This window comes from Lithobates pipiens, unplaced genomic scaffold (genome assembly GCF_037356315.1).
Source record: "Lithobates pipiens isolate NorthernLeopardFrog02 unplaced genomic scaffold, aLitPip1_a1.2 Scaffold_18, whole genome shotgun sequence".
Taxonomy (NCBI): Eukaryota; Metazoa; Chordata; class Amphibia; order Anura; family Ranidae; genus Lithobates; species Lithobates pipiens.
The window spans coordinates 24,918,998-24,943,631 of record NW_027507758.1 but is presented as its reverse complement, the minus strand read 5'-3'; the positions used below and the strand labels follow the sequence as shown (position 1 = coordinate 24,943,631).

At 43.3% G+C, this 24,634-nt stretch overlaps 1 protein-coding gene across 1 annotated transcript in view; it reads left to right on the top strand.

Moving 5' to 3' along the window:
- PLCB1 (phospholipase C beta 1) overlaps positions 1-24,634 on the top strand; it is a 957,098-nt gene that overhangs the window by 648,090 nt on the left and 284,374 nt on the right. Inside the window, exons 10-11 of the mRNA XM_077485489.1 lie at positions 774-920; positions 19,591-19,748. Of these exons, the coding sequence (XP_077341615.1) occupies positions 774-920; positions 19,591-19,748 (305 nt within the window). The remainder of the gene's footprint in view (positions 1-773; positions 921-19,590; positions 19,749-24,634) is intronic.

The following is a 24,634-nucleotide window of genomic DNA, read 5'->3' as shown; positions in this document are numbered from 1 at the left end:
CCAAGCCTACTTACCAACAAACAAAAAAAATCTCAGGCTATACAGTAATTCCCCGTACACACGACTGGACTTTCCAACAACAAAACCGTGGAATTTTGTTCGAAGGGTGTTGGCTCCAACTTGTCTTGCATACACACGGTCACACAAATGTTGGCCATCAATTACGAACGTGGGACCGTGGTGATGTACAAGACGTACGACAAGCCGAGAACAAGGAAGTTCAATAGCCAGTGCGGCTCCTTCTGCTTGATTCCGAGCATGCGTGAACTTTTGCGCGTCGGACTTGTGTACACACGATCGGAAATGTCCGACAACAAATTTTTGTTGGCGGAAAATTTGAGAACCTGCTAGCCAACATTTGTTGGCTTAAAGTCCACCAACAAATGTTTGATGGAGCGTACACACGGTCGGTCAGCCAACAAGCTCACATCCAACATTTGTTGTTGGAAAATCTGATCGTGTGTATGGGGCATAAGAATGGATCAAATGTGGCTCCTGGCAATCAAGGAATTTAAAGTGCAACTAAAGGATAGAGGGGGGAGGGATTAGAACAGCCTGTCAATGAAAAAATCCCAAATGTTGGGTTGACATTAGAACACTAATAGAGGGTTAATTTTCCAATGGGGACACTCACTTCCTCTAATGGGACAGGAAGTGAAGGGAAATCTCCCCAATGGTACACAGATGGGAAATCTCTGGTATTTCTTCAAAAGAACATGTACCAAATGTGATAAACCTTGATGTACACTTACATATTCATTGTTTTGTTTTAGGTCAGATATCTGTGGAAGGATTTATTCGGTATCTAAATGGAGAAGAAAATGGAGTAGTGCCGCCTGAGAAACTGGATTTAAATGAAGATATGTCTCAGCCCCTTTCCCATTATTTTATTAATTCCTCACATAATACCTACCTCACAGGTGAGAGAATGTTGTCTTTTCTTTTCTACAGTATCTATAAGTCATCTCCTTATTAGTTGATGAATATATTTACAGTATGTTGGATAATTTCTAGGGACAGATTAACACATCCACATCCCCGATTGATATGAGAAGAAAATGTAAGGGAGAGCACCGCTCCCTCAAAAGGTGATGGGATTTTAACGGGTGTGTTTTGTATACTGTCACTGAGGCAAGCACAACTACAAGAGTTTATAAAATTGGACCTTCCGCTCACTGGAATCCTCCCCCCCTCCGGCGCCACAATTGGCACCTTTCAGGGGGGAAGGGGGTGCAGGTACCTGTACAGTACAGGTATCTGCACCCACTTCCGGGATAGCTCTCTGTGGAAAGGGGCGTAGATTACGCCCCTTTCCGAAAGTCCCCCGCTGCCTGCTGGGAAACACACAGATCCCAGAGGCAGCGGGTCCATCCTTATTGCGCAGCGTGACTCGCGCATGCGCAGTAGGGAACCGGGAAATGAAGCCGAAAGGCTCCACTTCCTGATGCCCATACCCAAGATGGCGGCGGCAGCACCCGAGAGACGATCGAGAGATCGGCTTCGGGTGCCGACATCGCGGGCGCGCTGGGCGGGTAAGTGTCACTATTTTAAAAGTCAGCAGCTGCTGTATTTGTAGCTGCTGGCTTTAAAAAAAAAAAAAAAGCGGACTCCCGGTGGACTCCCTCTTTAAGATTTATTAGAAAGGTACAAATATAAAATGACAATACAATAATATCATTGGCCATAAGGTATTGACCATAATTGATACTTAATGCGCAAGATGCGAAAAGATGCTTTGTATATGCAAAGGAACTGACGCGTTTTGCAAACTGCTTCTTCAAGGCAGCTCAGCTTACGTCTATAACGTTGTATAGATTACAAAAAAGTACCATTAGTATCATCAATAATTAATTTCTTAGTAATACATTAGCAAATATTGTATACAAAGGCTATAAGTGCTTAACAAACTTGTATATATATATATATATATATATATATATATATATATATATATATATATATATATATATAAGCGACTGCAGCCCCAAGGAGACAACGGTGAATGACCCATATGGCGATTTAGCGGTGAAGTCAGATACACCGGGCTGGTCTGCTGGACGTCGGACCGTGTAAAGGCATAATATCATCAGGCCAATAATAATCTATAAGTACCAAGTGTATTCGTATAGTTCCATTAGTAAAGTACTGGTTAATGCCAAGATTGCTACTAAAGGGTACAGTTATTCTAATAGTAATAAGTAACCATATTAAATGGAGGAAGGGGAAAGAAGGGGAGAAAAGGGTTTTTAATATATTTATATACTTGTACATAGGCAACCTGAATAGTTAATATTATTCCCATATATTTAACCCATGTCATTAACCCATAGCATAGAACATGGAAAAGTTAGCATTACCATAGTAAGGTTTAAGAATAATAATGTGGGCAATAAACAGATCCCATGCATCAGAAATAGAGAGGAACTTGCTTTGTTCACTGGTGCGCAGTCATGTTGGAACAGGAAGGGTCCATCCCCAAACTGTTCCCACAAAGCATAAAATTGTCCAAAATGTCTTGGTATGCTGACGCCTTAAGAGTTCCCTTCACTGGAACTAAATGACCAGCCCAACCCCTGAAAAACAACCCCCACACCATAATCCCCCCTCCACCAAATGAGTGCTTGTACAGGCAGAATCACGTACCTGTACGGGGCCCTTTAAGAGGCGGCCAGTGGGCACGCATACCCGCGGCAAGTCGGGTCATGGTTCCCGCGGACTCTATTGCCGCCGGGATACCTGCGATCGCTTCACGGAGAGGAAGAACGGGGAGATGCTAATGTGAACAAGCATCTCCCCATTCTGCCTAGTGACAGTGTCACTGATTTCTGCTCCCTGTTATCGGGAGCAGAGATCAGTGACATGTCACACACAGATCCTCCCCCCCCCCCCCCAGTTAGAAACACACCCCAGGACACACTTAACCCATACACTGCCCCCTAGTGGTTAATCCATTCACTGCCAGTGTCATTTACACAGGAATCAGTGCATTTGTATAGCACTGATTGCTGTATAAATGACAGTGGTCCCAAAAATGTGTCAAAAATGTCTGATGTGTCCGCCTTAATGTCGCAGTCACAAAAATCGCTGATTGCCACCATTACTAGTAAAAAAATTAATTACTAATAAAAATGCCATAAAACTATCCCCTAGTGAACGCTATAACTTTTGCGCAAACCAATCAATAATCGCTTATTGGGATTTATTTTTTATTTTTTTTTATCAAAAATATGTAGAAGAATATGTATCGGCCTAAACTGAGGAAAAAACATTTTTTAAATATATTTTTGGGGAATATTTATTATAGCAAAAAGTAAAAATGAATGTGTTTTTTTTTTTTTTAAATCGTCGCTCTTTTTTTTGTTTAAAGCGCAAAAAATAAAAACTGCAGAAGTGATCAAATACCACCAAAAGAAAGCTCTATTTGTGGTGGAAAAAAAGAACATCAATTTTGTTTTGGGAGCCACGTCGCACGACCGCGCAATCGTCAGTTAAAGCGACGCAGTGCCGAATCGCAAAAAGTGCTCTGGTCAGGAAGGGGGGTAAATCCTTCCCGGGGCTGAAGTGGTTAAAAAAAACAAAAAAAATAAAATAAAAACAGAAAAAATACATACCATTAGCATGCGTCCTTTGAGTAACAGACCAGCAGTTGAAGCCGTGATGTTCATTAAAATGTATGTTTATTTGTTAGACTCAATTCTTTCTGATTTGGCTCTTTAGAGTTATTACCATATGGATCACTTCACAGAACATGCTTCATTTTACTTAGCAAGCAAGCTAACAGAACCCGACAGTGTATAGAGTAATCTGTTCTTCTTCTCGTTGACATTCTAAAATGCCGTTTCTGGCCTGTCTGGAGCGCAGAATGTTGGGCAGGGCGCTCCCTAGTTATTCATGAAACATGCTTTACATGCAGCCGGCAAATCAGAGACAGCTGGGATGTAATTGCATGAAATGAATAGGTGTGAAACATGCATTTTAATTTTGTCAGAAATATCTTTTTATTTTTTATTTTTTTTGTCATTCTTCCACAAATGCATGAGAATCATAGACCTCGGAGATGAAATTATAGCTGGAAATTTTGTGCACGGGTCACGGCAAACCGTTATTAAAAATGTGCACAGACCCATTCAGCAACTGTAATCCGGTTTGAAGAAGTAGAACAGAAGCTGTGTTGGTGAATTTATTTTGTGATGGACACAACTGAGTCCTAGATACAGTTTTTTTTTTTCTTTTTTCATTATTGTTCTTTTATGTTTATATACAGCTTATATTTCCTCTATTGCATTAAAATAAAGTACACTTCATATAAAGATTATTAGAGATGAGCAGACTTAAAAAATAAAATAAAAATTGCAATCTAATTTTATGTCCTACATCTTCTTAAAGGATCATCCCTGTTCACACTGATAATAGATTAGCAGGGATCTACATTTTTTGCAGATTTCCTATTATAGTTTTTGTTTATATACAAGGGCCACCAGTTTCCTAGATTTAATAGATAGAGAGAGGTAATACTTTAAAAACAATAAAAACAAAGAAAAAGCAACTTTCAGATGTATTTTGAAGGTTTTTGTTGTTCGGTCGTTTAGTCGTGTCCGACTCTTCGTGACCTCATGGACAGGGCTGGACTGGGACAGAAATTTGGCCCTGGACTTAATCCAGACCAGCCCACTTACATTTTGAGTGTCCCATCAGCACTCCCTTACATCAGAGTGTCCCATCACCAGCCCCCTTACATCAGAGTGTCCCATCACCAGCCCCCTTACAACAGAGTGTCCCATCAGCACCCCTTACATCAGATTGTCCCATCAGCACCCACTTACGTCAGAGTGTCCCAAAAGCAGCCCCCTTACATCAGAGTGTCCCATGAGCAGCCCCCTTATATCAGTGTCCCATCAGCACCCCCTTACATCAGAGTGTCCCATCAGCATCCCCTTACATCAGAGTGGCCCATCACCAGCCCCCTTACATCAGAGTGGCCCACTGAGCCATCGGCCCACCGGGAAACTCCTGGTAGTCCCAATGGCCAGTACATGCCTGCTCATGGACCATAGTGCGCCAAGCTGTCCTCCACTGCCTCCCGAAGCTTGCTTAACTTCATGTTCATTGTTTCAATGATGCTATCTATCCATCTTGTTTTCTGTCGTCCTCTTCTCCTTTTTCCTTCCATGTTTCCCAGCATCAGAGTCTTTTTCCAATGAGTCCCCTCTTTGCATTAGGTATTCGAGTTTCAGCTTCAGGATCTGTCCCTCCAGTGAATGCTCAGGCCCGGTACACACGAGCGGATTTTCCGTCTGAAAAAACTTGGATAGTTTTTCCCGATGGAATTTTTCTCAAGCTTGGCTTGCATACACAGTGTCACACAAAAGTTCTCGGAACTTTCGACCGCCGAGAACGTGGTGACGTACAACACTACGATAAGCCGAGAAAATGAAGTTCAATGCTTCCGAGTGTAGCACTGACCCCCGAAGGAGCTGCTAATTTGAATTGGGCCTGCACTCTTCAGAGAAACCCCCCTTCAGCGTAACTCTGTCCCCTTGGCACAGCTGTGGTGCAATAATACAGTACAATGTAAACAGTATAAGATACCTGTATCGATCCCTCAGGATCCTCTGGTTCCACCTGGTGGGGAAAGACAGTATGCCACACAATTGTACTCTTAACCAGAAATACTTTTACTGAAAGTATAACAAGTAAGGGGTTACATGGATTGCACTGTCGTTCCAACGTAGAACGTCAGTACAGCATGAATAAACAGTCAAATACAATAAGCAATATACAAGTGTGTTATTATCTAGACCTGGGAGCTCCCCTTACTTAAAGTTTTTTACGTGAGGCCTCACTTAAAGTACTTTCTCCTTTATCTTCGTTCTTCGCTAGCTTAAGTAGTTCTTCAGATATTTGTAATCCAAAGGGGTAAATGCAAAAGTTGACTTAGAATGCTCAAGGTATAGTTCCAAGAACTTGTAATCACACTTGGGCGCTAGAGCGAACTGGGCCTCAAGCCTACTCAGTGTCAGTTGCTCAGTTATGCTTCCATGGAACAACAGGTTCCAGCAAGGCCACAAGTGAGTCTAACTGCGTGCAATAGTAATGAACGGTGGGCCGCAACCCACTCACCAACTGGATCAGAATTCTGGATGATGACTTGAGTCCGGTAACTGCAGCTTGCTTCAGCTTAGACTGGGCCAGATGCTCTGTGTCACTCCGCTGACTGGATCCGGTCTTCTGCTACTCCAACAAGCATCTCCGAACCTCCCCAATTCGATCACCAGCTCTCAGGCTCCGTCATGTCACCTCGCACGCAATCCGGTTTGCAGTCCGCGGTGACTTTCTGTCTGTGTCTGAGGATCCTCCTCGCAGTTTCGCACAGGCAGGCAGAGTGGTCCCAAGTGACCAAATATGGCAGCTGCAGTCCCTTTTATACCCTACCCAGCATGCACTGCATATCGGAGTGTTCATAGGTAGGTCACACAGACTCCTGGGTAACAAAGGTCAAACCTTTTAGCAAAACAAACAGTACTTCCTATGAAAGTCTTTGTGTTTATATTCACCATATCTTGTGCGTTACCAGATTTAGTCAATAGATGGCTCCGAACACTGAGCCATCTCAATGTCCACAGATTTAACATTGACATATACATAACCACGTTAATAAACGAATATGTCGCCGCCACACGAGCATGCATCGAATTGTTTCCGAGCATGCGTAGGAATTTTGTGTGTCGGAAATTTGTACAGGTGATCGTAATTTACGATCGGAACTTTTTCCGACTGAAAAATTGAGAACCTGCTCTCAATATTTTGCTGGCGGGAATTCCGCCAGCAAAAGTCCGATGGAGCATACACACGGTCAGAATTTCCAACCAAAATCTCACATCGGATTTATGCTGGCGAAATTTCCAATCGTGTGTACGGGCATCAGGGTTGATTGCCTTCAGGATTGACTGGTTTGATCTTCTTGCTGTCCAAGGGACCTTCAAGAGTCTTCTCCAACACCATAGTTCAAAAGCATCAATTCTTTGGCGTTCAGCCTTCCTTATGGTCCAACTTTCACAGCCATAGGTTACTACTGGGAATACCATAGCTTTGACTATAAGGCACTTTGTCGGTAGGGTGATGTCTCTGCTTTTTATAATGTTGTCTAGGTTTGCCATTGCTTTCCTCCCAGGAAGCAAGCGTCTCTTAATTTCATGGCTACAGTCACTGTCTGCCGGGATTTGGGAGCCTAGAAATATACAATCTGTCACTGTTTCCATTTCTTCTTCTTCTATTTGTCAAGGAGTGATGAGACTGGTTGCCATGATCTTAGTTTTCTTTAAAGTTTAATTTCAGACCAGCTTTTGCGCTATCCTCTTTCACCTTCATTAAGAGACTGTCAGAAACCATGAAATCAGACCGAGACATAAGTACAGTTTAATCACACTTGTTTAATAATAAAAGTAAAAAGACCAAACGTGGTCAAAACATAGCCTAAGTTCAGTAACCGGAATGGATAGTCAGCCAAGCCAAAAGTCAGGGATCAAAGTAGTGGAACAGCAAGCAGGATCTGGAGCCAGAAGGGATGTCAGCAAAGCCAGTCTTTAAACAGGAATGCAGGAGATAGTTTCTTGTGATGTGGCTAAGGCGAAGCCAGAGCTCCTCTGCACTGGACAGATTAAGTAGGCAGGACTGACGAGCAGGATCATCAACAGCTGAGTAACTGTGGAGAGAGATGGGAGCTGGCAATTAGTTGACAGCTGAGCGGCCAGCTCAGAGAAGGACGGGCTGAACTTAACCCTGACAGAGACCCTTTAGTTCTTCACTTTCTGCCATTAGTGTGGTATCGTCTGCATATCTCAGGTTGTTATTTCTCCTTGTAATCTTAATTGCGGCTTGTGATTCGTCGATCCTAACATTTTGCGTTATGTACTCTGCATATGAATTAAATAAGTAGGGTGTAGGTTGAAGATTTCAGGTCAAACTATTTTTTTTTTAGGGTCTATACCTTTTCATTTGTTGAGGAACCCCTCTAACCCCTTCCTTTTGGGTTTGTACTGAACCCAAGGTCATCCCTAGTCCTAGTATAGTCAATGGTATCACAATGCCCCCTGTCCCTTTGTGTACCTGCAGTCAGGACAGAAATACGCTAGATTTACCTGACAATACGTGAATGAAACATTGTATTTTATTAGCCCTGACGATAATTAATAAGAGAAATATTTACAAAACCACAATACATTTCCTTTATAAAAAGCAGAGTATATCAGTGATGGCAAACCTTGGCACCCCAGATGTTTTGGAACTACATTTCCCATGATGCTCAACTACACTGCAGAGTGCATGAGCAATATGGGAAATGTAGTTCCAAAACATCTGAGGTGCCAAGGTCCGTCAGCACTGGTATAAATCCATCATCTCATCTGATATAAGAAGGGGGGGGGGGGTCTGATTATCTGCATATTGGCCTTATCTGATCTGAGCTGGATTTGTCTGATCCTGCCTGGATAGATGCCATACACAAGGGTTTCCATGATTTCATTTAGGAATGTTCTGATGCCTCTCAGCAATGCTCCCATAAGAAGTTCACCCATGGTGCCTCCCTACTATGATCAAATAATCATGACCCTTATCCTACAGCCTGTCTGGAGAAATCCATGGCATTTGTTTTTCCCTTCATTAGTTTAAATATTTTCCCATTTATCATGGATTCATTCATTTATTTAGGACCTTTGGACTGGACTTATATTTGGACAATTCTATTAAAAGGTATGTATTCACCAAGACCTGAGAACTTCATTTTGGACACCAAAGGGTTTATATAATACCCTAACTCAGGCTCTTCTCACTGGGTCCTTGGTAAAAATCAATGGGAAACCCATAAACTACCATTTTTTATGGACTACTATGCAGTAGTTCAGGGGTCTCCAAACTTTCCAAAGGGCCACTTTACTGTTGTTCAGAACTTAAGGGGACCGTAATGTGGCCAGTGGGAAAATAAAAAGTCCTGGCATTAGTGGGAGGAATAGTGCTCCATGTTTAGTATTATGCCACATACACACAACCAAACTTTTCGACGGACTAGGTCCGATGGTCTTCCCGACGGACTTTCGGCGGAGGTCTGATGGACTTTCTGAACGAAACAGACTTGGCCACACACAACCGGACTAAGTCCATTAATTTTGAACGTGATGACGTAAACGGGACTAAACAAATAAGTTCAGTAGCCAATAGCTGCCCTTTTGTTGTATTTGGTCCGTCGGACTAGCACACAGACGATTCCCGATTTTAGTCCATCGGAATTGAGTCCGTCGGATAGATTTGAAACATGTTTAATTTCTAGGTCCGCCGGACTTTTGGGAAAAAAGTCAGCTGAACCCCACACACGATCGAATTGTCCGCCGGATTTCGGTCCGCCGGACCAAGTCTGCCGGAAAGTCCGATCGTGTGTACGCGGCATTAGAGGAAAAGTGGTATCCCATCATTGGTATCTGTGGGAGAAATAGTGCCCCATCCTTAGTATCAGTGGGATGAATATTTCCCCATCGTTGGTGTCAGTGTGATGAATATTGCCCCATTGTAGGGCCACAGTTTGGAGACCAGTGTAGTAGTCCATAAAACAGGGTTATTTGTGAACTTCATACCAAAGGGTTTATTCACCAGTTCCATTATTTTTTATTATTTGAAGGATCCAGTGGGCCAAACCATTATTCACCTTTCCAAGTAGAGGCTTTTAGGATGTGGGACGTTATATGGTCCAAACAGGGACCATATACCATAAGATGATGAATGCCAAGAGCATCTACCCAGATTGGTTGGACTTTCACTTTCAGTGATAGGATAGGTGGTTCTTAGGTAAGGCCAAGATTATGTTTGAGTGTCTTTCTGGCCATGTTTCATGTTGCCCCCATACTTAAAAATATAATATACAATCCTGTTGCAGGCAAACAGCTCCCATGCATGTCTTATATCTGCGTATTTTGGTCAGTGGGAAGAATGGTCCTTACACTTGTGGTCATTGGGAAGAATTACCTCCTTACAGATAGCTAAAAAGATCAATGGTGTGAGTAGGAACTTATCTGCAGAAATTGCCCAATGCTGAAGAAACCCCTAGCAACCTTTGGAGGAACCCTAGGGTTCCACGGAACCCTGGTTGAGAATCACTGATCTAGACTTTACACATAGATGAAAAATATTTTGCAAACATAAACTGCTTCTATCGACCTGTAACTCATGATAAATTAGCTGGACCAGCACTGGGATTTTTTTCATGACATAAATCCATAGTACTGATTAGTGATGGACGAACTTCCGACGGGACGTTTCGCGAAAGCGAAATGCGAACGGACCCAAACGTTCGCGAAACCGAACGTTCGCCGCGGGCCCCATTGACTTCAATGGGAGGCGAACTTTGCAAACCTTCATGTCGAATTTGCGGCCACGTGGTAATTATTAGGGGGTAAAACGTAGTCCCACCATCTGGACAATGACATAATACATGTATGAGGTGAATTTGGGATCGATAACTACAAGCATTTTTATTTTATTTGGGAAATTGTTCTAACAATTCAGGACTATGGAGCTAATGAAGGCAATGGAGGAGAGGGAAGGTCAGGGACCAGGGTAGGCAAAGAAGAGGGTGCAGGAGATGATCACCAGCAGCGTGACATACCGGAATGACACATGCACCGTGATAGAGGCATCTGACAGCAGCACCGTAATACAGAGCACTGACAGCAGCACCGTGACATACAGCGCTGACAGCAGCACCGTGACATACAGCGCTGACAGCAGCACCGTGACATACAGCGCTGACAGCAGCACCGTGACATACAGCGCTGACAGCAGCACCGTGACATACAGCGCTGACAGCAGCACCGTGACATACAGCACTGACAGCAGCACCGTAAGCAGCCCCAGGAGGAAGTCAGCACAGCACAGGGATGGTGTGATCCCCTCATAATAAGAACCCCCAGGAGGAAGTCAGCACAGCACAGGGATAGTGTGATCCCTTCATAATAAGAACCCCCAGGAGGAAGTCAGCACAGCACAGGGATATCATAAGCAGCCCCAGTAGAAATATGACACCGCTCAACCTCTTCAAAGAGGAGGGTAGGGGCATATAGTACGGTGTGCTTTTTTGGGTCAAGGAAGTGAGCAGACTGTACGTCAGTCCCTATACCGCTGAAGGACTGCTGCAGTATAGGGCAGCGGTCAGCAGTGGTGCACGTCAACCCTATCTATTGTGGACCTATAGCGGTCCTTACAGAACAGCAGACTGTACCGCACTCAAGCCTATGTACCGTAGCACCCTATACCAAGTTACCAGTCCTTATAAGAACTTTTGTGGACCAAGCAGGTTGTGTATTAGTGTTTAGCAGACTGTACGTCAGTCCCTATACCGCTGAAGGACTGCTGCAGTATAGGGCAGCGGTCAGCAGTGGTGCACGTCAACCCTATCTATTGTGGACCGATAGCGGTCCTTACAGAACAGCAGACTGTACCGCACTCAAGCCTATGTACCGTAGCACCCTATACCAAGTTACCAGTCCTTATAAGAACTTTTGTGGACCAAGCAGGTTGTGTATTAGTGTTTAGCAGACTGTACGTCAGTCCCTATACCGCTGAAGGACTGCTGCAGTATAGGGCAGCGGTCAGCAGTGGTGCACGTCAACCCTATCTATTGTGGACCGATAGCGGTCCTTACAGAACAGCAGACTGTACCGCACTCAAGCCTATGTACCGTAGCACCCTATACCAAGTTACCAGTCCTTATAAGAACTTTTGTGGAACAAGCAGGTTGTGTGTTAGTGATTAGCAGACTGTACGTCAGTCCCTATACCGCTGAAGGACTGCTGCAGTATAGGGCAGCGGTCAGCAGTGGTGCACGTCAACCCTATCTATTGTGGACCGATAGCGGTCCTTACAGAACAGCAGACTGTACCGCACTCAAGCCTATGTACCGTAGCACCCTATACCAAGTTACCAGTCCTTATAAGAACTTTTGTGGACCAAGCAGGTTGTGTATTAGTGTTTAGCAGACTGTACGTCAGTCCCTATACCGCTGAAGGACTGCTGCAGTATAGGGCAGCGGTCAGCAGTGGTGCACGTCAACCCTATCTATTGTGGACCGATAGCGGTCCTTACAGAACAGCAGACTGTACCGCACTCAAGCCTATGTACCGTAGCACCCTATACCAAGTTACCAGTCCTTATAAGAACTTTTGTGGAACAAGCAGGTTGTGTGTTAGTGATTAGCAGACTGTACGTCAGTCCCTATACCGCTGAAGGACTGCTGCAGTATAGGGCAGCGGTCAGCAGTGGTGCACGTCAACCCTATCTATTGTGGACCGATAGCGGTCCTTACAGAACAGCAGACTGTACCGCACTCAAGCCTATGTACCGTAGCACCCTATACCAAGTTACCAGTCCTTATAAGAACTTTTGTGGAACAAGTGAGTTGTGAATGTTTAGCAGACTGCAGCAGAAGGGCAGCAGTCAAGTATAATATCCTTTCTATATTTGGAAGAAAGAATATTATACATGTACAAGCCTATTACTGTACCACTGATACCAGTCCTGAAAAGAACCTTTGTGGAACTAATAATAACAGCAAGTCTTTAAAATTACCCTCACTGCCTGACAACACTGCTTCCTTCCTGTCCCTATACAAATTGGCAAAAAAAGAGAACGATTAGTGGTTACTGGAACAGCTCTTTTGTGGACCTTGATAGTAACAGCTAATGATGATGATGATGATGATGATGATGAAAGACTAATCTGGCTGTCCCTGTAGCATACACCGTCCTTTCCCTTTCTCTAAACTAACAAAAGACACTCAGGCTGCTGCAAGAATCAGCAGCACAGCAAACCTATCAACACCTAACACCTATACCAGTCCTGAAAAGAACTTTTGTGTACCAAATAGCTAGTGGTTTATCTCTCCCTACTCCACACAGGAACCTGTCCCTATCGTAACAGAAGAAAGAATGTAAAATGGCCACCGGATCGGGTGTATTTATAGGTTAGGGGGAATGTCCAAGTGTCCATGTGCTGTCATGTCTCAATTGGCTGTCCTGTATCACATGATAAACGTGTCACCAAAGGTTAAAGTTCTTGTATACATTAAACACGTAAGTCCGCCGCGGCGAACGACGGAAAAAGGCGTTCGAACGTGCGGACCGCGAATGTCGGAAATTCGCCGCGAAACGACCGCCGGGCGAAACGTTCGTCCATCACTAGTACTGATATATTTTAATATAATAGTTGGCAAAGCTACCCTTTAAATATTGTAAGACATCACTATTGTTTTATCTTTTGCCATGCAGTTTTGTTTTATAGTGCTATTTTTTACTGCTAATGTTTCTCTATAATCTTGTTGGATAATTAACTCTGGTCCAATTTGGATCAGGCAGGCTTTGCACTATTAAAGGATATGTATGTAAGTTTTAGAACTGCTGTGATTAAAGTGGTTGTATACCCACATTTTTAACTTCTACCTACAGGAAAGCCTATAATAAGGCTTACCTGTAGGTAAAAAAAAAATATCTCCTAAACCTGTACGGTTTAGGAGATATTCCCCTCGGTATGCGCCGCTGACTGCAGCGGCGCATGCGCACAAGGGGGTTCTCGCCGTCAAAATCTGAAATCTCCCGCGCGCCGGAGCCGCGATACCCGGAAGAAACGCAGAGGGAGCATGTCAGCTCCCTCGGCGTGGATCGGGCCAGATGTCGGGGCCTCGTTCTAAGGTAAATATTTCATAATGAGCTAGTATGCGGTGCATACTAGCTCATTATGCCTTTTGCTTTGCAGGTTTAAAAAAAAAAAAAAAAAAAGTGCGGGTTTACTACCGCTTTAAGGACATGTAGAAAAGAAGAAAAGACATATAATAACATAAGGATAAATATAGGAAAATAACAAATCTGATTATTTTTGGAATGATGATGGAGCCCGGAGAGGTGTGCCCAGTAGTAGGGATGAGCTTGATGTTTGGGTCGAACATAGGTTTGACTTGAACATCAGGTGTTCGCCTGTTCGCAGAACAGCGCACATTATATTGTGTTTGCGGCAAATTCGAGCGCCGCGCAACGCCCCGTAATGCACTGCGAGATCGCAGTGCATTGCCGTATGATGATAGGCCAAAGCATGCACCCGTCCTGCATGCTTTGGCCAATCACAGTGCCCTCTGCTAAGAGAGTCATAGTTGGCCAAAGGCAGGGTACCTTTGGCCAATCTTGGCTCAGGGGGACTAAGACCACGCTCCATACTATATAAGGCTGCTTACACGGCGGCCCTGTGTAGTGTTGTTGCCGTGGACAGAGAGTTGCATTAAGCAGGAAGGTTATTCAGTTAGTGGCAGTGTATTTGATATATATATATATATATATATATATATATATATATACACACACACACACACTCAGTCTAGTATATATATATGTGTGTGTGTATATATATATATATATATATGTGTGTATACAGTGGTGTGAAAAAGTGTTTGCCCCCTTCCTCATTTCCTGTTCCTTTGCATGTTTGTCACACTTAAGTGATTCGGAACATCAAACCAATTTAAACAATAGTCAAGGACAACACAAGTAAACACAAAATGCAATTTGTAAATGAAGGTGTTTATTATTAAAGGTGAAAAAAAATCCAAACCATCATGGCCCTGTGTGAAAAAGTGATTGCCCCCTAAACCTAATAACTGGTTGGGCCACCCTTAGCAGCAACAACTGCAACCAAGCGTTTGCGATAACGTGCAATGAGGATTTTACAGCGTCCTGGAGGAATTTTGGCCCACTCATCTTTGCAGAATTGTCCTAATTCAGTTACATTAGAGGGTTTTCGAGCATGAACGGCCTTTTTAAGGTCATACCACAACATCTCAATAGGATTCAGGTCAGGACTTTGGCTAGGCCACTCCAAAGTCTTCATTTTGTTTTTCTTCAGCCATTCGGTGGTGGACTTGTTGGTGTGTTTAGGATCATTGTCCTGCTGCAGAACCCAAGTTCGTTTCAGCTTGAGTACACGAACAGATGGTCGGACATTCTCCTTCAGGATCTCTTGGTAGACAGCAGAATTCATAGTTCCTTTTATCACGGCAAGTCTTCCAGGTCCTGAAGCAGCAAAACAGCCCCAGACCATCACACTACCACCACCATATTTTACTGTTGGTATAATGTTCTTTTTATGAAATGCAGTGTTCCTTCTACGCCAGATATACTTGGACACACACCTTCCAAAGAGTTCCACTTTTGTCTCATCGGTCCACAGAATGTTGTCCCAAAAGTCTTGGGGATCATCAAGATGTGTTGTGGAGAAATTGAGACGAGCTTTGATGTTCTTTTTGCTCAGCAGTGGTTTTCTCCTTGGAACTCTGCCATGCAGGCCATTTTTGCCCAGTCTTTTCCTGATGGTGGAGGCATGAACGCTGACCTTAACTGAGGCAAGTGAGGCCTGCAGTTCCTTGGACGTTGTTGTGGGGTCTTTTGTGACCTCTTGGATGAGTCGTCGCTGCGCTCTTGGGGTAATTTTGGGCGGCCGGCCACTCCTGGGAAGGTTCACCACTGTTCCATGTCTTCGCCATTTGTGGATAATGGCTCTCACTGTGGTTCGCTGGATTCCCAAAGCTTTGGAAATGGCTTTATAACCCTTTCCAGACTGATAGATCTCAATTACTTTCTTTCTCAATTGTTCCTGAATTTCTTTGGGTCTCGGCATGATGTGTAGCTTTTAAGGATCTTCTGGTGGACCTTACTGTGTCAAGCAGCTCCTATTTAAGTGATGCCTTGATTGTGAACAGGTGTGGCAATAATCAGGCCTGGGTGTGGCTAGAGAAATTGAACTCAGGTGTGGACAACCACAGTTATAGTATGTTTTAACAAGGGGGCAATCACTTTTTCACACAGGGCCATGATGGTTTGGATTTTTTTTCACCTTTAATAATAAACACCTTCATTTACAAATTGCATTTTGTGTTTACTTGTGTTGTCCTTGACTATTTTTTAAATTGGTTTGATGTTCCAAAACACTTAAGTGTGACAAACATGCAAAGGAACAGGAAATGAGGAAGGGGGCAAACACTTTTTCACACCACTGTATATATATATGTGTGTATATATATATATATATATATATATTATATATATATATATATATATATATATATATATATATATATATATATACTCTGCATTTAGCATAGCCTATAAATTCAGTGTTAACTCTATATTCAGTAAGTGTAGGCAGTGTATTTTTGTTTAACAGGGGCATGTAGTTACAATTCTTGATATATTTCATAGCAGGGCACGTTCCTGTGCCCAACAAGCATAACCATGAGGGATTACAGTGTTCTGGCACTACCACCACCAAAGGCCCAATTTTTCTGTCCCTTTTTAACAGGGGCATGTACTTACAATTCTTGATATAATATTTCACAGCAGGGCCCGTTCCTGCGCCCAACAAGATTAACTGTGAGGGCTTACAGTGTTCTGGTACCACCAACACCTAAGGCCCAATTTTCTGCAGAGTATATAGGGCAGGCCGTATAGTACATACTGTATACTGCTGTTCAGAGTATATAGTGCCTGGGGGACCCCCATGCCATTTTTTTTTTCATTTGGGTGTGGGGTTCCCCTTAATATCCATACCAGACCCAAAGGACCTGGTAATGGACTGGGGGAAAACCCATGCCATTTTGTTTAATGACTTTCATCTATATTTTCAGGACTCAACAGTACATTACAGCCGCGAGTAGTTTTAAATTAATTTTTTTCCTTTAGAAATGTCATTTTGCTGTGGTATTGTTCTAAACATGGGAAAAATTCACTACTTTACAGGCATACTAGGGACATCCCCCAGACATGGAAGGAATATTTCATTTTTATTGTTTCACTTTAAGCATTATTAAAATCCCTGCTCCCGAAAAAAATGTTTTTTAAAACTTTTTTTTGCATTTATACATGTCCCCTGGGGCCGGACCTGGGTCCCCAAATACTTTTTAGGGCACTAACTTGCATATAAGCCTTTAAAATTAGCACTTTTGATTTTTCACATTCGTGTCCCATAGACTTTAACAGTGTTCGCGTGTTTGAACAAATTTTATGCCTGTTCGCATGTTCTGCTGCGAACCGAACCGGGAGGTCTTCGGCTCATCCCTACCCAGTAAGTGACTGGAGGGGAACATAAATAATCTGGGGTCTGGAGCAGATGCTGGAGAACTTTCCAACCTCAGGGGCTGCTGCCCCTTTGAAGCAATCCTGTTGTATTTGGCAGATTTTCATTGAGGTCCCAGCTGTTACAGAGCTAAAGGCCTATTCCTAATTTCACCTGAAGCTAGGGATTTGGTCAGAAGAATTAATTGAGGAATGCCTGGTGGAAGCTGGGAGGTGCACAGCTGCCCTGGGATATCATGAGTACTGACCCAAGCTCAAGATTTAATGACTGTATGCTGTCCTACTTATGGGGTACCAGCTGTAGCTCATCCTGAAACTGCTCTTACATGGTCTCCGCTCTGATATTTCCCTGTCACGTCTACCCCAACGTAGGTGGTCATGCACTATAACTGGCTACTGTGTTCTTCACCTTTAGCAGTCCCCTTTCCCATAAGGCAAGCAGGCCTATTGGTACTCTGTTGCCCCCAGGACTTATACACAATGCTATAGTGCCTGGTCACCATGCCAGGGCAGGTGCAAACTAAGCAAAGCAAACAGATACTTGTGGTTAGCAGACAGAGAGCGTGGTCCTATTACAGTCCACGTAAAAGGCAGGCTGAGTTAAGGGAATGGTCCAAAATCCAGTCCAAACGTAGACATTGTCATACCTCAGGGAAATCCAAACAAGCAGAGCAAGGCAGACAGACAGGGGGGGCTTGATCAGGATTAACACACGTATCACTCTCTATAGCAAGCAACCAAGTGAGGGTTTAGCTGGCTTATAACAGGTTTGTGTTTCCACCCAGAGACTGACCACATCAATCAGCCTGCAGGTGGACTAAGACTAGGAGAATGCCACAGCCAAAACTCAGGTGCCGGAATGAGGAGCAGGAGCGCTAGACGCTCCTGGCATCCCCTTTGTTTCTGGCTTAAAGACTGTTCAAAGAAGTTTAGCATAGTGAGGTGTGGCCTCTGACGCCTCTGCAGTTACGAGTTCTATAAGCAATAAATAAAAATACAAGACTGTTTAAAGGAGCTAGAGTGAATGGACTGTAGCCTTTGGAATGAACCAGTTAAAATCGGCAGCCCCAATGGGGGTACCGCAACATTAACATTACCTGCAAGTGAAGTTTGTATCTAGATGGAACCCATTATGCCCAATGTTATAAATTGCATGTTGTATGCAAAAAATAAATACAATTTTAATATTAAAAAATAACATGTAGTCTGACATGTGTAAGCAAGTTTTTTTTTTTTTGGTCATTTCACATTAGTCCCTGCCCCCAAGAAGCTTACAATCTAAGGTCCCTATCACATATGTATATGCTAAAGCCAATTTAGATATGCGCTAATTAACCACTTCCCGACCAGCGCACGACGATGTACGTCGACAGCATGGCACGGGCAGGCATATTGGCGTACATGTACGTCCAATATTCGTTGCCACCGTGCCATCGGGAGCGCGCCAGCGGCGGCGCGCTCCCGCGCTGGTCGGGACCTCCGTGAGTCCGGTCGCGGGACCCGCGGACTCGATCGCCGCGGGCATCCCCGCGATCGTCTCACGGAGCGGCGGAATGGAGGAAATGCTGTATAAACAACATTTTCTCATTCTGCCTAGCAACTAGTGACGCTGATCTCTGCTCCATGTGATTGGAGCAGAGATCAGTGTACACTAAATGAAAGCCCAACCCCCCCACAGTTAGTAACACACCCCTAGGAACACTTAACCCCTACACTGCCACCCACAGGTTAACCCTTTCACTGCCAGTGTCATTTACACAGGAATCACTGCATTTATATAGCAGTGATTACTGTATAAATGACAATGGTCCCAAAAATGTGTCAAAAATGTCCGATGGGTCCCCGACAATGTCGCAGTCACAATAAAAATCGCAGATCGCCGCCATTACTAGTAAAAAAACAAATAATAAAAAATTATTAATAAAAATGCTATAAAACTATCCCTATTTTGTAAACGCTATAACTTTTGCGCAAACCAATCAATAATCGCTTATTGCAATTTTTTTTACCAAAAATATGTAGAAGAATACGTATCGGCCTAAATTGAGGGAAAAATTTTTTTTTTTATATATTTTTGGGGGATATTTATTATAACAAAAAGTAAAAAATAATGCGTTTTTTTCAAAATTGTCGCTCTATTTTTGTTTATAGCGCAAAAAATAAAAACCGCAGGGGTGATCAAATACCACCAAAAGAAAGCTCTATTTGTGGGAAAAAAAGGACGTCAATTTTGTTTGGGAGCCACGTCGCACGACCGCGCAATTGTCAGTTAAAGCGACGCAGTGCCGAATCGCAAAAAGTGGTCTGGTCTTTGACCAGCAAATTGGTCCGGTCTGAAAGTGGTTAACCTACCAGCATGTCTTTTTGGACTACGTTTCTAAATACAATGTAGTCATTATTGTCATTAATATTCTGTATTTTTCTTGATGTGTTACAGCGGGGCAGCTGGCTGGCAACTCCTCAGTAGAGATGTATCGTCAAGTGCTTCTGGCTGGTTGCCGCTGTGTTGAACTGGACTGCTGGAAGGGCAGAACCGCAGACGAGGAGCCGGTCATTACTCATGGCTTCACCATGACTACTGAAATATTATTTAAGGTATAACACATTGTCATTATTATACAGGATTTACATCGCACCACCAGTTTGCGTAGTGCTTTATCAGCTCATCTGTTATCTGGTCAAGCTATGCATTATGTATAGAATCCATGACCTTTGAAGAATGAATGTGTTCATAAACAGGGACATTATCCTTATCACAATAACAGAACCAGGATTTGGATGATCATTATACATTTCACATATGAAAATAAAAATTCACTGGATCATTAAAGACAACCTTTTTTTGTTTTTTAATCCAAAGATTTTGATCCAAGGGTTTTGTTCAGGTAAAGGTTTATGAAAGGGAGGGGTGACTTATAACATAGTTGACCTAATATGGCCTATTAGGTCAATGACCTTTTTTATATAAGGGTTTGGTAGGATTAGCCCACTTGAATCTTTTGAGTACTGTAGCTTCTCCCAATCTAGGTGGTTGCTGCATCCATAATAGTTCCCTAGTGTGTTGATGGCTCTAAATATCCTTAGTGGAATACTAACTGATGAATTATGAAGAAAGTAAAGTAATTGTGGCATTAAAATTATTTTTGGCACATTTGCCCTACCCATCCGAAAAAGAGGAAGTTTTCGCCATACCTTTGTTTTGTCTTGAAACCTCACTAGAAGATAAGCCACAAGCTAGGGGGAGCAGCACCACCTTTGACTGGTTAGGTAAGAGGCCCCAAAGTGGCTACCAGAAACCATAAAGACTTACATCACTTCCTGAAAAGCAGAGGTAGCGTCACCCAGTCATTTCATAGGCAACCTTTAGCCCTTGTACACACGGTCGGAGATTCCGACGGAATGTGTCCGATCGGACCGTTTTGTCGGATATTCCGACTGTGTGTGGTCTACATCGGTCTGTTTCCATCGGAGTATCCGACGGACCAAGTTTTCCAACTTGTTGGTAAAATTTTCAGACAAAATGCTCTGATCGGACATACTCCGATCATGTGTAAAGAATTCCGATCGGACAAAGTGCCATGCATGCTCAGATCAAATTCCTACACCAAAGCTATTGGCTACTAGCGTGAACGTAGTCCCATCGTCACGAAAAAATAACGTCATCACGTCGGATTTTCTGACAACTTTGTCCGACTGTGTGTATACAACAGTTTCGGACAAAATCCGTCTGACAAAATCCGGCGGACAAAATCCGACGGATTTGGTTGTCGGAATCTCCGACCGTGTGTACAAGGGCTTGCAGTTAAGTGGACACTTGCCATGCTGACGATGGAAGTGAACCACTGTGAGCAGTGCGCCAAACCCTAACCCTCTGTGCTAAATCTAAGCTTCATCCTAAATGTAATCCCAGCTTTACTGTAAATCAGTCAATAGCATTTTCTGCTGATAGCTCAGTGCTGAGCACAGAAATATAGGCAAAAGCCTGAGGATTGGGTGTGATGGCACTCAGCAGGACAGAGTATACAGATGTGGGTAGTTGGGGGTATTCTATTTTAGAAGCTATTTCAGGGTTGATGTTTGGTTCAGGGATTGGGTTGGATTCATATCAGTTCTAGGGTTAGGTTTTAGGAGTTATGTTTCCTACTTGGGTACCAGTTTAGAGGTTTGACTTAGGGTAGGGGTCAAGGGTTAGGTATTAAGGTTAAGGTAATGGTTAAATGTTCAGCTAAAGGTTAAATATTAAGGTATAGGCTAGGAGATAAGTGGTTAAATAAGTGAAGTGTGAAGGCACAGTTATAGGTGTTAGGAAGGATGAGCTTGGGTTTGGTCCAAACCTGCTAGTTAGCTGTCATTGCTAGGCCAATGAGCTGAGATCCCCTGCACCACAACTACTTGTATCTGAAGGGTAGGGGGTGGCTCATGACATGATTGACCTAATATGGCCATATTAGGTCAATGACGATGATCTAATAGAGTCATGTGACCACATTAGGTCAATGATGTCACAAGCATCCTCTCCATTTTGTGTTTCGTCAGCTCTAGGGTGGAGAATCTTGGCCCAGCAATGACTGATAACTTCCAGGTTTAGACAAACCTGAGTTCAGAGTGAACCCAAGCCCATCACTTAAGGACTTAGTCTAGGGGATAATTTAAGATTTTGTTGCAATTGGGAGAGGTTTTGATTTTTTTTCTTATACTCAATGCTGAGAGCTCCACAACAAAATATGAGCTTTCTGACTCGTTAGTTATAGTGCAACCCTAACGCTCAACTCTACCCTAACTATGTAACCCTCCCATTTGGCATCATCAAAATATCCTTAAAAAAAAAACTGCATTCACACATGAACAAAACGATTCTCATTTTTTTTTAGCATGCGTATACAATAATTTTAGGCTATTACAAGCACTTTACATGTGTATTCCAGCTTTGGGTGTTTCTTGTTAAAGTCCATTGAAAGCATTAGGGGGAAGAGACCAGTTCTTACAGGCTGACAATTGCCTGAAATACACCTGAAAAAAACACTCTAGATCACTTGATTTGAGCCTTTTCCGGTGCTCCCATAGGGCCAAAAAAAAATCCCCCAAATTTCCCTTAAAAGCAGCACAGATAGCTTTTGGAGCTTCGAGCTACAGGTGTTCACATGTGAGCACAGGTGTCTGAGTGCTTACATGTGAACAGTCACCATTGTTATATATGGCATTTTGGATATTTAGCATTTTGGACCTTCAAGGTCTAAGAAGTTTTGGAGAGAAAGTGAAAAACCTCAACAATCACTCTCTCGCTGTTGACCAGGCAGGCTTACCATTTGCTTTTTTAAACATTTTTCACACATGTACCAGTATTCTGAGGTACAGTACTTGGGTTTCTTCATGCATTTTTTGCACTGGGATCCATTGGTTTTTGAAGACCAAGCAGCACTCCCTATCACAGAGCAGGGTTTCTCACCAAGTGTTCCATGGAACTCTAGGGGTTCATTGAGCAGTAAGCAATTTCTGTTTCCAGATAAGTCCCCACTGACACCATTAATCTTTTTTTTTTTTTATCAATCTGTTTGCCCTTACGTACACACGGTCGGAGATTCCGACGGGATGTGTACTATCGGACCGCTTTGTCGGATATTCCGACTGTGTGTGGTCTCCATCGGACTGTTTCCATCGGAATATCCGACGGACCAACTTTTCCAGCTTGCCGGTAAAATTTTCTGACAAAATGCTCCGATCGGACATACTCCGATCATGTGTGGCCTACTCCCACGGACAAAGTGCCACGCATGCTCAGATCAAATTCCTAGACCAAAGCTATTGGCTGCTAGCCTGAACGTAGTCCCGTCGTAACGAAATAACGTCATCACGTTATGTACAATCGGATTTTCCGACAACTTTGTCTGACCGTGTGTATGCAACATCACTTCCGGACCTCTTCCGGAATCTCCGACCGTGTGTACAAGGGCTAAGAGGGTAACCATTTCTTATGACCAGAAGCGTAAGGAGTATTTTTCCTACTGATCATCACACTAATGTATCATGAGTTGTAGCTATAGTAATTCTAGCAGGGGTTCCCTGGGACCAGAACGTTATTTCAAGGGTTCCTCTGTATTGAAAAGGTTGAGAGAGGCTGCGCTAGAGGCTTTGGGACTGCAGGGCTGGTAATGGGATCTGGCCATCGGAGGTCCCAAGTGCACAACAGGCAGCAGAGGAAATTTCGTTATTTAACATCCCTGAATCATCAGACGTCTTTAGAAATAAAATCAAGCTTTACAGATGCATTTCAAAAATCTCTGAATCACAGTTTGTAGTGTCTTGTGTGACTGAAGCTGTGGGAAGCGGAAGATTTTTTCGGTATAGCAGAACACAAAAAAAATAATACCTCCTGGAACCAGCGAGAGGACATCAGTCGCTAATACAGAACAAGATATGTAAAGTTTAAACTTAATTTCCTTGCTTTCAAATTCAGAAGTAATTGGAATCTTAAGAAGCAGCCCAGAGATTGACTGATTGGTCATGCACACTTCTACGTGTGTCATTTATTAAACTCTGTCCAGGAGGAATAAGCAGTGCTCAGTGCCTTTATTAGAGATGATTGAGAGATCCTTCTTGTACTCTGTATTATGTTGGTTGATTCATACAGCATTTGTGTTTTGTGATTGACTATTCTTAATATTTCTTCCCTAAAGTTATAATTTAACCCCTGACTAGTGTAGTCTAGATATCCCCAACCTTCTTTTACTGTCCTTGGACCACACGTACTACCCCAATCCCCTTTTCTTTTACCCCCATAAAATAATGAGACCACACAGGAGTTTGGAGTATAAAAATGGCCATAGCAGCCTTTTTATTATTAACCAACTATTAAATATTTTCCAATTTTATCATATAACCTTTGTAACGACAACTTTTTAAATAACAGTCTATTGGTCTATGATGGTACCCCCAAACTTAACACTTTCCACCACTACACTGCGGGACCTTTTTCACCATAACAGGCCTCCAGCCGAATGATCAGTTTGGAGACAACCCCCTTCCCGCAGTGCAACCATTACCGTATTCCAGCAGACACCGTTCCACTGGAATAAACCAGAGGGGCACATACTACCGATGAGCCCCCCACCACTTCCATCACGTATGATTTTGCCACCATCAAAGACCAAAGACACCGCCACAGCCCGCAAGGATAACCCCTTACCCTTAAGGGCCCCTCCACACCCGCAGGGCCCGCTGAATCTCCTCCTAAAGACCCAGCGCCCACCGGTCAATACCCCCAGCTGAGAGGTGAATCCCCTCGCCCACCGGAAAACATACCCCCTTAGGCTCCAACTCCATGTGTATAACAGCCCAAACCCCCTTACATGACACCACTCACCCACAACCTTTTACCACATACAGGCTTTATTATACTTTGCCACTGCTAATGCCCAAATCTTGTAGTCCGGGCAACAATGTCGGACCACCCATGAACCCGGCAGGGAAAGGTTGAGCGGAGT